This window comes from Rhineura floridana, chromosome 5 (assembly GCF_030035675.1).
Source record: "Rhineura floridana isolate rRhiFlo1 chromosome 5, rRhiFlo1.hap2, whole genome shotgun sequence".
Classification (NCBI taxonomy): Eukaryota; Metazoa; Chordata; class Lepidosauria; order Squamata; family Rhineuridae; genus Rhineura; species Rhineura floridana.
The window spans coordinates 2,997,019-3,010,179 of record NC_084484.1 but is presented as its reverse complement, the minus strand read 5'-3'; the positions used below and the strand labels follow the sequence as shown (position 1 = coordinate 3,010,179).

Genomic DNA, 13,161 nt, shown 5'->3' with positions numbered 1-13,161 from the left:
TGCATGGCCTGATCATCAGACCTCAGGGAAGGAGCTGCATAGTTCAACTATTACAATGTGACTTTACAAGAGGGCCATCCATTTCACAGGCAATCCTTCATCTGCAGAATTAAGAGGGAAAATAGCCCTTTTAATTGGTAGGAATGATTGTATAAGATCAATAAAACAATGCTAGGTTTTAACTGAAATCTTTGCAAATTGTTCATAGTATTTACAGCCAAAACATTCTTAATAGAATTCCAAGTAAAAGGGGGGGGGGGTCTGAGTATTAGCATTGAACACGAGGGGGCAGCAGTCACTTAATCTATGAATTATGACATGCAGAAATTTTCTCAGAAAGCAATTTTTCAGTTCACAAGTAAACAAACATCAATCACAGTGATAGGACAGCAGACAAAACTGGTATTAATATAAATATTCATGTTTGCATGGCAGAACCGTGCACATGTCATGATACATTGTAATAATCTATCTGCAATATGAAGAGAATGGCACTGGCCTGCCTTGCAAGGCTGTTATAAGTATTTCTAAGATAATGTTTGTAAAGTGCTTTGAACACTCAAAAATTACTATATAAATGCTAAATATTGTCAGCATTCTGACCTAATCCGAAATTTACCTGTTTAATGGTGAAATCATTAATAAGATGATGATTGTGTTCATTCAGGCTGCAGTGGAGGGTGACACAGTCACTGTGAAACAGCAAATCCTGTAAAGTGCTCACCCGCTGAAGTCCAAGAGCACGTTCCATGCCATCTGAGAGGTATGGGTCATAGAAAATTACATTGAAGCCAAAGGCTTTTGCACGTAGAGCAACTGCTTGACCGACTCGTCCTGGAAAAAAAAAATTTTTTACAGGAAATATAGAGAGGTAGACATGCATAGATCTGGTTTGGATGTAATGGTAAATTATGAATTAGCATCACCTCCCAAGCCATGAGCATGTGTGCTCCCAGGTTGTCTGATGTGGCTGTAAGGAAGAGATTGGAAGCTTTTGCTTCGGATTTTAATTAACCATAGCTTATCATTATCCTCAAACTGGAATGTGTACTGTCTTCAAGTCGATTCCGACTTATGGCGACCCTATTAACAGGGTTTTCATGAGGCTGAGAGGCAGTGACTGGCCGAAGGTCACCCAGCGAGCTTCATGGCTATGTGGGGATTCGAACCCTGGTCTCCCAGGTCATAGTCCAACACCTTAACCACTACACCACACTGGAATCTTATATATGGTTTAGGGCAGTGGTCTTCAACTGTGGATCCCCAGATCCTGCTGGACTACATGTTTCATCCTCCCTGATCTTTGGCTAAGCTGGCTCAGGACGGATGGGAGTTGTAGTACAAAAACATCTGGGAACCCAATGTTGAAGAACACTGGTTTAAGGAATCAAGCTAGGACTGTAAACCAAGGTTTGAAGTTGGCTTGTTTCCCTAAACAATAGTTAAGCCTATCCAGATTTGGGGATAATGAGTAACCAACTGAAAATGGAAGCAATCATTTCCCATCTCTTCCTCCTCATGGCTGAACGAGAGGAGGAGAGGGGAGCTCACAAGCCTGAACGTCATTCATATAATACTAAACCATAGTTTAATGTTATGTCTGAATGAAGTAATGAAGTATGTACACAGTGGTTCCAAATTAAGAATTCTAATGAAACACGGAGCGGATGTTGGAGAGAAGAGATTTCAAGTCCCAATAGGAAAGTCTCACATATACTCTCCCCCTTCCCCCCCTTCATGAATATTATGGACCGGCTCTTGCAGACTATGGTTCACACCACAATACACTATTTCTTCTCCTGCTACAGAGTGATAGGAAACCTCTTGAATTTAAGAACATAGTAAACTACCAAGCAAAATAAATAGATATACAATGTTACAGATTAGACCTAACCACCACTCTTAAAGCCCATTCCCTCTTAACTGTCTATTGTCCTCTGCAGAAGGGCATCATAACCATTTTGGGACCATTTGGTTTGGACTACCCTCAGCTTGATGTTTCTTGGTACTTGCTAAACCCAAGCTGATGCTTCTTGGTGCTTTCTGGGGGGGAGGGGAACAGCTCCCAAGTTTCCTCACTTTGCACACCAAACCCATAAATGAATGCTAGCATCCCTAGTTATTTCCTCCTTTTTCCATTTCTTCAAACAGTGAATTCCATATCCTGCCATCTAGTCTAAGTCATATGCAAGGGCTGAAATAACTGGATTACTGGGTTTAATTCTAACGATATTCAGTCTGGGTAATACAGGCAATAGGTTTGAAGCAGCTTAGCACACTCTCTGACCCAGGACAGTGATTCTAAATAGGATACCATCATCCCTAGCAATGTGTTTAGGGTCCTGCCTTCTAGATTGACAAGTGCCTCTATGTGAGAGGAAGATTATTTTGCAGATGTGAATCCTCTGCAAAGGCAGCAAAGAACTCTTTGCTCAGCTGACCAAAACGCCATGCCTCTAGAACAGGGAAGCCAACATGGTGCCCTTCAGATATTGCTTCACTTTAAGACTATCACCTCAGCCAGCATGGCCAATAGTCAAACATGATGGACATTTTTAGTTCAATATCTTCTGATGGGCCAAAGGTTAGCCGCACCAGTGTATATATTTAACTTAAAAAATCCCTCTTTCTCTGCAAAGAGCAGATAGCATGACAATATATAGTACCCAAAATCAGATATTTCTTTGAAGCTGGCATACCTAACCCAATAATGCCTAGGGTCTCCCCTCGGATTCTTGCAGCCCCAGAAGCAACTTCCCGGATCTGCTCCACACTCTGCACCCTTGTGCCTTCTCGCAAGGCCTGATGAAGCCAGGTGGTTCGTCTGTACAGGTTCAAGATGTGGCACATTGTAGAGTCTGCTGTCTCTTCTACTGATGCAGCTGGAACATTACATACTGCAATCCCTTAAATAACAAAGCACAATATGTTAAATCTCACTTCCTGGGTGGCTCCAGAATACTTCCTGGGAACCAGCTCAAACTTTTGCGTTTGCCTCTGAAACTAGGCCCTCAGAGCTCTTAGGAATTAATATATTATTAAAAACCTAAAACTCCAGATCAGGGCTGGCATCGAGGGTCTGTATGGTCAAGCATCAGCCTGCATGGTTGAGGGCTCACACTCCAGCAAGAAGTCCATGGACAAAAAGCCCGACAGACCTGCTGTAGTGAGGAGCTGGAGTCACTCAGGCAGGGGAGCCCATAGAGGGTATCTTGCCCAAAGCCCCTTCAAAGCCTAAAGCCAACTCTGCTCCAGACTCCATCTCCCAGCATGGCTAATGGTCAGGGCTGATGGGTAGTGCAGTCCAACAACAGACTTTAACAGAATTTAAGCAGACACAATCTCTGTCTGTGATAGACAACACAGACATGTGTTAACTGCTTCAAGATCTTCAGAAAACTTCAAGATCTTCAGATTGTAAGTGGTCTACATATGGAAATAATAAACATGAAATGCAGTTATGCTACACTTACCGGCAATATCATCATTGCAAAATGTTTTATAGTTTTTAATTCAGGCCCATGGCCACAGGTTTGGGTGTATGTGAGGTGCAAGAGTGCACCTGGAAGGGGCAGAATAAATCAGTGCAAAGCAACAAACACCTGAATGCAAGGAGTCTAACATGTTTAAATTGGGTGGAATCCAACTGGTGCCCTTATGTTCACAGAAATGCTTTTGACCCAGCATGTGCCTCCACTAATGGAAGAAAGGAAACCAATTCCCCCTTCCCTCCTGCAGCCCCCAGCACACACACATGCAAAGCTGAAAATTGACTCCAGATAGTCAGGGAACCTCCAGAACAGGATGGAAGGTGGTACAGCTACAGGGGTAAGGGCAAATTGGCAAAACAATCCCCCTCCCCTCTCATTAGTAGGGCTGTTGGCTGGGTCAAAAGCCATTTTGTGAGCACAAAATCCACTGAAGTTATTCAATTAATTTCAAGTAAAATGTCAGCAAAATGTAACTATTATGTTTTTACATACTGTTGGTCAAAACTTGCCACCAATTTTGAATGCTAACTCTTGGGTTTCTACATAAAATTTCAAATACACGAATGACTGAATGATATACCTAAATCACCAGCAGATTTAATATCAATATTATCAAAACCACTTCCAATTCGAACAATTATTCGAAGTGCTTTAAACTTCTCCAGATCTTCACGGGTTAAAGTGATGGTGTGATACATCAGGGCACCCACTGCTTCATTTAGTACCTGGAAAACCAAGACAAATGCAATTACTTTCTCAACACACACCCACATCCACACCCACACCCCAAGATTCAATCCAGCAAACGTTAGCCCATTCATATGGTTAAACTGCCTGGGGTGAGCTCCATCACCTCTGTGAGTCATTTGTCAAGAAAGAATTTCAAGGTGCAGATACGGTAACATGAACAGTAAAAATATTATCTGAATTGTCTCTATAGTGCATAAGTCCATGGGACTTAGACATGTAACTGTTCCGGTGCTTTCAGCAAGACCCGTTTACAAATACCATGTTTTGCTAGTTCTCCCTTTGAGGTGAGCCAGGCTGCATACAGAGGTCCTTGTATCCCCACCAAGGAGCAACATAGCGCTGCAAAACTGAGCCCATGTTACCCAAATCGGAAGAATAATTGTTATGGTTAATGTCTGTAATGCAACCTCAAAAATCATTAGGCAATTGCATGATTATTCATTGTTATCAATATGCACTCTGAAGTCCCATTGGCACACTGCTTGAATTCATTACCAACACCTGCTCACACCTGCTCAAACTATGCCATACATGATACTTAGTTCATAAACAATTTTCCTCTGAGGGACAGACTGAAGAATAAGGCTAGATAACTGGTCAAAGGTGATGGGTTATTTTGAGGAAAGAGCAAGAAAGACTGAAGGAAGCAAGAAGGGCATGGGTGGGGGGACCACCTGTGAGCCTGAAGTGGAGCTTCTGTGAGCTGGCACTTGTGGGCTCAGAAATGAGTGAGCTTCAGCGAAAGCTGAAGGAGGCCAAAAAAAGGGGGGAGGTGAGGAATCTGAAACAGAGCTTATATGTGCCAGTATTTGAGGGCTCACACCATAATTCTAAAAATGTGTACTCAGAAGTAAGTCCCACTGAGTTCAATGGGGCTTTCTCTCAGGTAAGGATTGCCTCAAAAAGGCCTTTCTCTTTTGCACCAAAACTAGACACACTAGAAATTCAAGTGCAAGAAAATGATGCCCTCCTGTAAAGTCTGTTGCTCAAAGCAGCTGCATCGTATGGCTTTACTGTAAAGAAAGGGTAGGATACCTATTGCCCTCCACCATCCCTGACTATTGACCATGCTAGGGCAGATTAGAGTTGTAGTCCAACAACATCTGGAGGGCTACAGGGAAACCATGCAATTTTAACACAAATCTGCCTTTTAGGGTTCTTGTTCAGATATCTAAGAGCATGTTCATAAAGTTATTTGAACAACCTAGATCAGGGCTAGACAGACTTAGGCTTATGGAATCGATGTTTTTTGTACAAGATGCTGAGATCCAACAGCTGGAGCCCTGTGAAAATTATATAAACTTAAAATGAGAGAATTCTTGTATCAGGAATTTGTTCTGAGTACCAAACCTTAACAGAACTTACCATCCTTCCACACAAAAACCAACTCCTGCGATGCCCTGCCCCAAGCTCTCATTATTTCAGCAATATAATTTGATTGGGGGGGGGAGGAATACATTTTGCTGTTGCCATTGCTAAACAATTAGGAGTCAGAAATCCTTGATGTATTTGAATCACATAGTTACACAGTGATCCCAACCTACCTTCTCAGCCCTGCTCTGAAGTGCTGTATAAAAGCTAAATATTGTGACAAAAATAATAAAATACATGCTACTGATTAAAAGTTCTTCATTCTGAACTTCAGTCTCCTGAAAATACATACAAATAAAATCCAAAATCCCACTTTTCACAACAGCAGGCCCTCTCCCCAACTGACTCAGCCCAGACCTTTCCTAAGAATATTCCTCAAACAGCAGAAAATACTTTTCTCTGGAGGCACACCATGCTAAAGTGGAAGGAGTTGGAAAGCCCTGCTGCAGAAGCAGCAATAATACAGGTGTGGTTTTGTACTGCTATAATCATGCCACCCCAGCGCAAGGCACATGGGGCGCAGGACATAATTATGACTGGCTTCACCTTCAAAGCCACAATTGTGTGAGCAACTCATGTTGCTCGGCCAGGGAATTTCGGGCGGGGGGTGGGTGGAGGAATTATTTCGCTCAAGCCAGATGTTTGGCCATCTCTGCTTTAGCTACCTAAGTAAAATATAAATCTCTTCCCCAATCAAATCTTGAAACTCTTTGATTGAGGGCATGGAGAAGTGGTTGAAGAGTGTGGGGGGGGGCTATGGCAGAGCTTGGAAAAGTTACTTTTTTGAACTACAACACCCAGCAGCCCAATCCAGTGGCCCTGCTGGCTGGGGCTGATGGGAGTTGTAGTTCAAAAAAGTAACTTTTCCAAGCTCTGGGCTATGGTTTCTCAAGTACAGATGGATTCTCCTTCATTCCCCATGCTAAGCCAGGTATACCTCAGTGGCTGAAGCTTCTTCTGCCAATTCTCTTAACAAGCCTTGCCCTCTGGGCCTCAGTGATATTGCCAGCCATATCAAAAACTCTGCCTCAGATCCACAAGGCAAGTTTCCCAGCCTTCCACCACCCCTACCTTTATCTTGGTTGGTTACCTAAGCAAAGTCCTGCTGGGTCAGACCAAGGATCCATCTAGGCCACAGAATTTCAATATTAACTACATTGAACAGTGGGTATCTGGAGTAGCTAAAGGGTCATGTTTCATTCTGCATTACTTCCACATTTTATAAACTTGGCAAGTGGAAACATTTAGCCATAAACGTAATACATAGCCAGGTTAAGTACAGAAACAATAAATATACACTTTGCTATGGATAATAAAATGGACAGATAATCAAGTAAGGGAAAACAACTTTTTTAAAAAGTTGCAGAAATTAATCAAAGATCAGAAGCTACAGGATGTATGGAGAGAGCTACTTAATCAAGATGAGGACTATACCTTTTATTCTAATCCACAAAATACTCATAAAAGAATAGGTTTATTTGTAGTTTCCCCAAAGATATTAGTAGCAGTAGGGAATGCAGAAGTAATGCCTGACCTGTATGCTGACCACAGCCCCATTTCTTTAGAATTAAATCAAAGGCCAAGATACAGAAGGAATGGAGATTTAGGCTGCAATCCAATATACAACTTACTTGGTAATAAGTCCCATTGAACCCAATGGAGCTTACTTCTGAGTAGACATGCACTGGACTGCAGCCTTAGTGAACACCTTTTGGAAGAGACTAGAGTAATTTAGAAGGTAAGAGGGGAAATAAAGAAGTATTTTGAGATTAACAGTACAGAAGGAACTAGTAATGTGTTAATCTGAAATGACAATAAGGCTTTTATAAGAGATCAATTTATAAATTAATTGGCATGGTCAACAAAGAAAGGTTTAAAGAAATAAAGATCAGAAGAAGGGGTGAGGCTGGGAAAGCTGTTTAAAGCAGGGCAGTAAAAAAAAGGAAACTTGAAGGAAAGACAAAGGTTTTGGATATACAAGAACTGTATAGACATATGCACTTCACCAAACAAAAATTTTTCAAATTTGGAAATAAAACCAATAAGCTGATGGCATTTTTTAAAAAGTGTTAAACTTCCAAAATTAAGTATAGAAGATAAATAAGCTATAGAATAGGAAATTAAAAAGGGGGAGGTAGAACAGGTGAGACAAAAAAAAAGTAAATTGTAAAACCCCTGGTCTGGATGCAGTCATTCCAGAATACTATAGCACCTTTTAAACATTCCACTAACTAAAGCACTGAATGACTTCCAGGTCCAGGGGAAAATTCCCCAAGAATGGAAAAATGGGAGAATAACCTTAGTATATAAGGCAGGAAAAGAAAGAGCACAAATAAGCTCATACAGACCCATAACTTTACTAAAACTTGACTATAACATTTTGACAGCTACATGAATGGAAAAGTTAAGTAGGACCGTGGGAAAATACTGAAGAAAGATCAAGCCAGGTTCATTAAAGGGAGAATGCCAAATTCTAATATATGAAGGTTAATGAATATACTCAATTATATTAAACAAAACAAGTTAACGGCAGCCAGTATTTTTTTAGATGCTGAAAAGGCATATGATAGACTTGAATGGGTATATTTGACGGCACGTTTAGAACAATTTGGATTTGAACCAAAGTTCAAAAGATTGAAATCAATTAAATGGTTTGGGGGTGGTGCTGAAAAATGGTTCTTTACTAAGCATTTGTGGATAAGATCTTGTTGCTGGGAGGAAGCCTGTTTTCACTAGAAGAGAAATAATCTTATGCTATAGAAATGTGCATTATTTGGAGACAGTGGTACTCCAAAGCCAAAGTTGGGGCCTACAAATTAGGATGGATGATTGGTTGTGGGAACACACATATGCAGTGGCAGAGGAAAAGTACTGGGAAATTCTCTCCCAGAAGCCTTCTGATTGGATCTTAGGCTACATCTTAGATGCTATGCTTTTTCTGATAAAGTTAGCCTCTCTTTTTGTTCTGGTGCTCACAATCTCCCTGATAAACTTGCAACACCTTGTATGCTGTGTTCCTTTGTTTCATGTGGGGCCAATGTTCCTTTAATTTGCTGGTATGAATTAGAGTTAGAATCAGATAGCTGTAGTTAGGTAGTTTGTTTTGTTTTATCTTGTTTTATATTTCCCAAATATGTTCTTAATGGTGTTTTCTAACAGTATTTCTTACTGGTGTGCTGGTCCTTTTTATGCTGCCATTCTTACTTATTTTTTAAATAAAGCTACCTCATATCTACTCGTGTGTTCTTTTAGGTTAAACCTTGGTACTAAATCTAGCACCTTGCCAACCTTGGCCAGTTGCTACTGATTAGCCTGTTAGCTTGGAGGTCTAGAAACAGAGACTCTTGATTCCTAACACTTGATTTCTTTGGAATCCCAGGGACATCCGGATTTTAAGGTAAAGAAGTCTCCCAGCTCAAACTTGTGCACATAAGGAGTGGCTGCAGCTTTCTACCTTGCAGTGTTTGTTTTCTGTCCTGATAAGTTGGCAACTGCTGTTTGCCTACAAAGGCTGGTTCTCGGGATTTGGGGATACTTTGTGATCTTGATTGTGGGTAAACACAATTTATACTAAACCTTTGTTGATAAGTCTGTTGATAAATGATGTAACAACAAAGCTATTTAATATTGAAAGGGGCACAAGGCAGGGTTGCCCTCTGTCAGGGCTGGTGTTCTTGCTGTCAGTGGAACCACTAACACTAAGCAACAGAAGGAATTAAAATTCAAAATGAAGAACACAAGATTGGCTTATTTGCAGATGACATAGCTATCTATTGAACATATGCAAATACACACTATTCCTAGAACTGAGCCAAAATGCTTTTATCCAATGTTGACACCGTGTTTTCAGGCTGCAAGGAGGACTGCCCCCCTTGCAGTCATTGGGGGTGGGTGGGAACAGGGGTGACTTTTTTACCCATACTTCCTGCTGGCCCTTGGCACCTTTTTTCCTCCCTCTAGTTCCCACATGATTCTACAGAGACGGCAGAAAGCACTGCTCTGACTTTGGCTGTGTGAAATTGTCATGAAGCCAAATCTATCAGCTATGTGATAACATCTTAAAGACAATTCAGAATGAAAGTAAAGCTTTCTGTCCTCACTCTGGTGCCGTGTTATTTTTTTAAAAAAAAAATGAGAGAGAAATGGTGTTGACCAGGAGTGGAAAGTACAGCCGTTGCTCAAGGTACATAAGCAGGTAATGAAGGGGAAGTGCGCAAGAGGGCTTTTGCAAATACTTCCTCAACCCAAAGTCTCCCTTTCAGTCAGAAAAAGTCACCCATAGAACATTTGGCTGAGCCCTAATGATTCCCACTTTAATTCCCTTTTCAAGTGCCGTGTCAAGTGATGGAAAACTTAGTATATGGGACAAAAAAGTTTGAAAGGCCATGTACAGAGTTACACATTCATGATCTCAAAGCCACCTGCACAGGCATCAAAACACAATGTAATGAGTCCCAAAACATGATTTAGTGGCAGGCTTAACCTTGGAATACATAGAAAAATAGCTTGTGAGCAGATACAGAGTCCCCTTACCACTGAGAAATTGCTCCCAGAAGTCAACTTCTAAGACTAGAACAGAGGACTTTGAAGCAAATATGAGCCTTAGGAGTTCTGAACATGTGAGCAAAATGCATTTGGTTCTCTGCATGGACATGTTTGGCTGCCACATATGGTGATAGTGGCAGGTATGCCCTGCATTTCAATTCCAGTTTCATGCTCCCGACTCCTCTGAATTTTGAATTATGCTACACATTTTGCATCCTACTGCAAAAATGTCAAAGTAACATTTTAAAGAAGCCCAGATTTTAGTTGCAATATTTATATGCAAATTAGTAGTAGCAGTCGTATCAATTAAATTTCTATCCTGCCTTTCCTCCCAAAGATTAATAAAAATTTCCTTACAACGCTGTATTTCATCTGAATGAAAAAGATGAGGAATATACCTGCCTAATGGAGGCTGTTATGTTTTAAAAAATTAGGTAGAGGATACATTTGACAGCTCAGCTCTCACAAAAAGCATAACAAGAAACCACCAAACACACAGGAAAACATGCCCTTTAAAAACTCACATATTCACGAAAGGTTTAACACACGACTGCCCTGTAGAAAAACAGAGCAATGCCTCCTCCCTGTTGGGTTTTCGCCGAGCCTTAAAGACCTGGCTATTCAGGCAGGCCTACAGGATTTCTGGGGTGGATTAGTTTTATGTTGCATTAATTGAAGGGTGCTTTTAGATTAATTGATGATTGTGATTTATGCTTTGCATATTGCATTTATATTATTGTAAGTCGCCTAGAGTGTCCATTAGTTCGGACAGATAGGCGACTAAGAAATAAAATTTTATTATTTTATTATTATTATACCCTTTATTGAATAATTACAATGTTTTCTGTGGTGCTATTAGTACTATGAAGCATGGTGGTTCCTTTTTTATCCTTATACACAAAAGCATAACCATATAATTCAATTATTTACACAAATAAAGCCTCAAAATGCAATTCTTATCCCTACCTATCCCACCAGCTAACTTTACAACTAGAGGAAAGCATTATGCAAATGTCCCCACAGAAGCCAAGTTTTTGTATTCAAAAATACAATCTGGTGTCCATTTATATAAGAGATATCTAGGATGAGTGCATAATCTCCCATCATCTCCAATAAGTGATAGCACAAAGACCACTCACACATCTTTCCCTCTCGCACACACAGACCACACATCACACATACTCCCCATCCCTCACACACACTACATGTACATCTCTCTCTCTCTGTCCAAGCATACCTCTCTCTTAATCACATACACAGAGCATATTGAGCAGCCCAAGCCCCACATTCAGAAAAGTCCCTCCACAGGCAAAGGAAGTGTCTGCTATTTAAAACAACAATAAAAAATCATGAGGGTCACCAGCAAGTTGCCCATGGGCACCAAGTAAGTCCTTCACGTGTGCCATTGCACCTTCGGATGCCAGGTTGGCAATCACTACTCTAGCAGAAGGTAGCAAGTTGTATTATGGACTTTGTTGTTGTTATGTGCCTTCAAGTCGATCACGATTTATGGCAACCCTATGAATCAGCAACCTCCAATGTATTATGGACTACCTGTAGCAATTTAATCATCTCCAAAGGAAGTTCCAGATAGAATACTTGAGGGTCCTAGTGTGTGTATAACTATGACAAAATCCTTGTTCTCCCAGTAGGGGTACAATTGGCATTAGGAGATAATGCTGATAAAAGTACTCCAGGCCACAGCTGCCACCTGACTCCAAACATATCCAAGAGTTCTCCCAGACTATGAAACCCCTCTGCAAAGGGAATGTTTGACTGTTGTGAACCGCCCAGAGAGCTTTGGCTATGGGGCGGTATAGAAATTTAATAAATAAATAAATATAAATAAATGTGACCTCTTTCAGGGCAGCCAATTTCACCTCTATAAGATTAAACGGGCCACACAACTGTCTCCTCTCTTATCTGGATTCAGGTTCTGTTTGTTCACCTTTATCTATCCCATTGTAAGGCTCAAACACTGGTTCTCAGTTGGGAGTGCTAGTCCTGAGCGGCACAAGAATGAAAAATAGAGCTGGTTGTCATCGGCATACCAAAGATACCACACTCTGTAGCCACAACCAGCAGCTTCATACAGATATTGGTAAGTATTAGAGACAGAAACTAATCCTGCAGCACATGTCCTTTGTTCTTTAACTCATTCCAAAGCCTGAGTCTGCCACTTCTTGAAATGAATGGATTGTGCTTAATAAGGAAGAATAATGACTTATATGTCCCCACCACCGTCAGTGCATAGACTTGGAATGAAATCTGACCAAAGTTTTTTATAATCTGCATTCCAACAGTTGTCCCTGTTGCTCCATTGACCCCGGCTTCTCTGTAGACCATGCAGCTACCTGACTCACAGATAGGAAAAGGTACCTAGGAGCAACCGTGTTAGTGGAGCTGAAGCTGGGCCTAACTACACCTGGAAAGAGGTATCTTGTTTGAGTAGCCCTGCACACCCTTGTCCCCAAAACTAAATGAGAGAAATAACAATACATAACACTCTCCCTTCACTGAATTAGAAAACTGAATGTGTTCATCTTTAGGGGAGAAAAACAGATCTTAAACATCAATATCAAGGTTGAACTCTGGTAACCTCTGATTTAAAGGTCAGTCACCTATATTGGACTGGAAACATTTGCGTGCGTTTAAAGAACTACAATCTGAAAAGAGTTATCCTGCAAGAACCTGTCAACATCTTTGGTGCACTCTTCTCTGAAAAGGTCAGTCATTAACAATTTATAGAAATTACACTAATTTCTTTGGTGAGGAATGTTTTTATGAGAACTCACAGACAGATTAGGAATTATAGTTCAAGACTGGTTCACATTTATTTTCTCCCTACAGTTGTGGAGACACTATAGTCTAACTAGCTATTTACACGGGGTCAGTTGTTGGGCTGCTAAATTTTTTTTAGCATTTATACAACATATTTCATCTGTTCAAAACATGTACATTAACCCAATGGTATCTAAAAAAGCCTAAGGGTTGCATTCCCTTA

The 13,161-nt window shown here is 40.8% G+C and overlaps 1 protein-coding gene across 10 annotated transcripts in view; it reads right to left on the bottom strand.

The window, feature by feature from the left end:
• Positions 1–13,161, bottom strand: part of CTBP1 (C-terminal binding protein 1) — a 62,492-nt gene that overhangs the window by 6,060 nt on the left and 43,271 nt on the right. For all 10 annotated transcript variants that reach the window (XM_061629840.1, XM_061629835.1, XM_061629836.1 and 7 more), the window contains 3 exons: positions 4,072–4,216; positions 2,700–2,906; positions 620–834 (listed from right to left, as the gene is read on the bottom strand). In XM_061629840.1, coding sequence (XP_061485824.1) covers positions 620–834; positions 2,700–2,906; positions 4,072–4,216 — 567 coding nt within the window. The remainder of the gene's footprint in view (positions 1–619; positions 835–2,699; positions 2,907–4,071; positions 4,217–13,161) is intronic.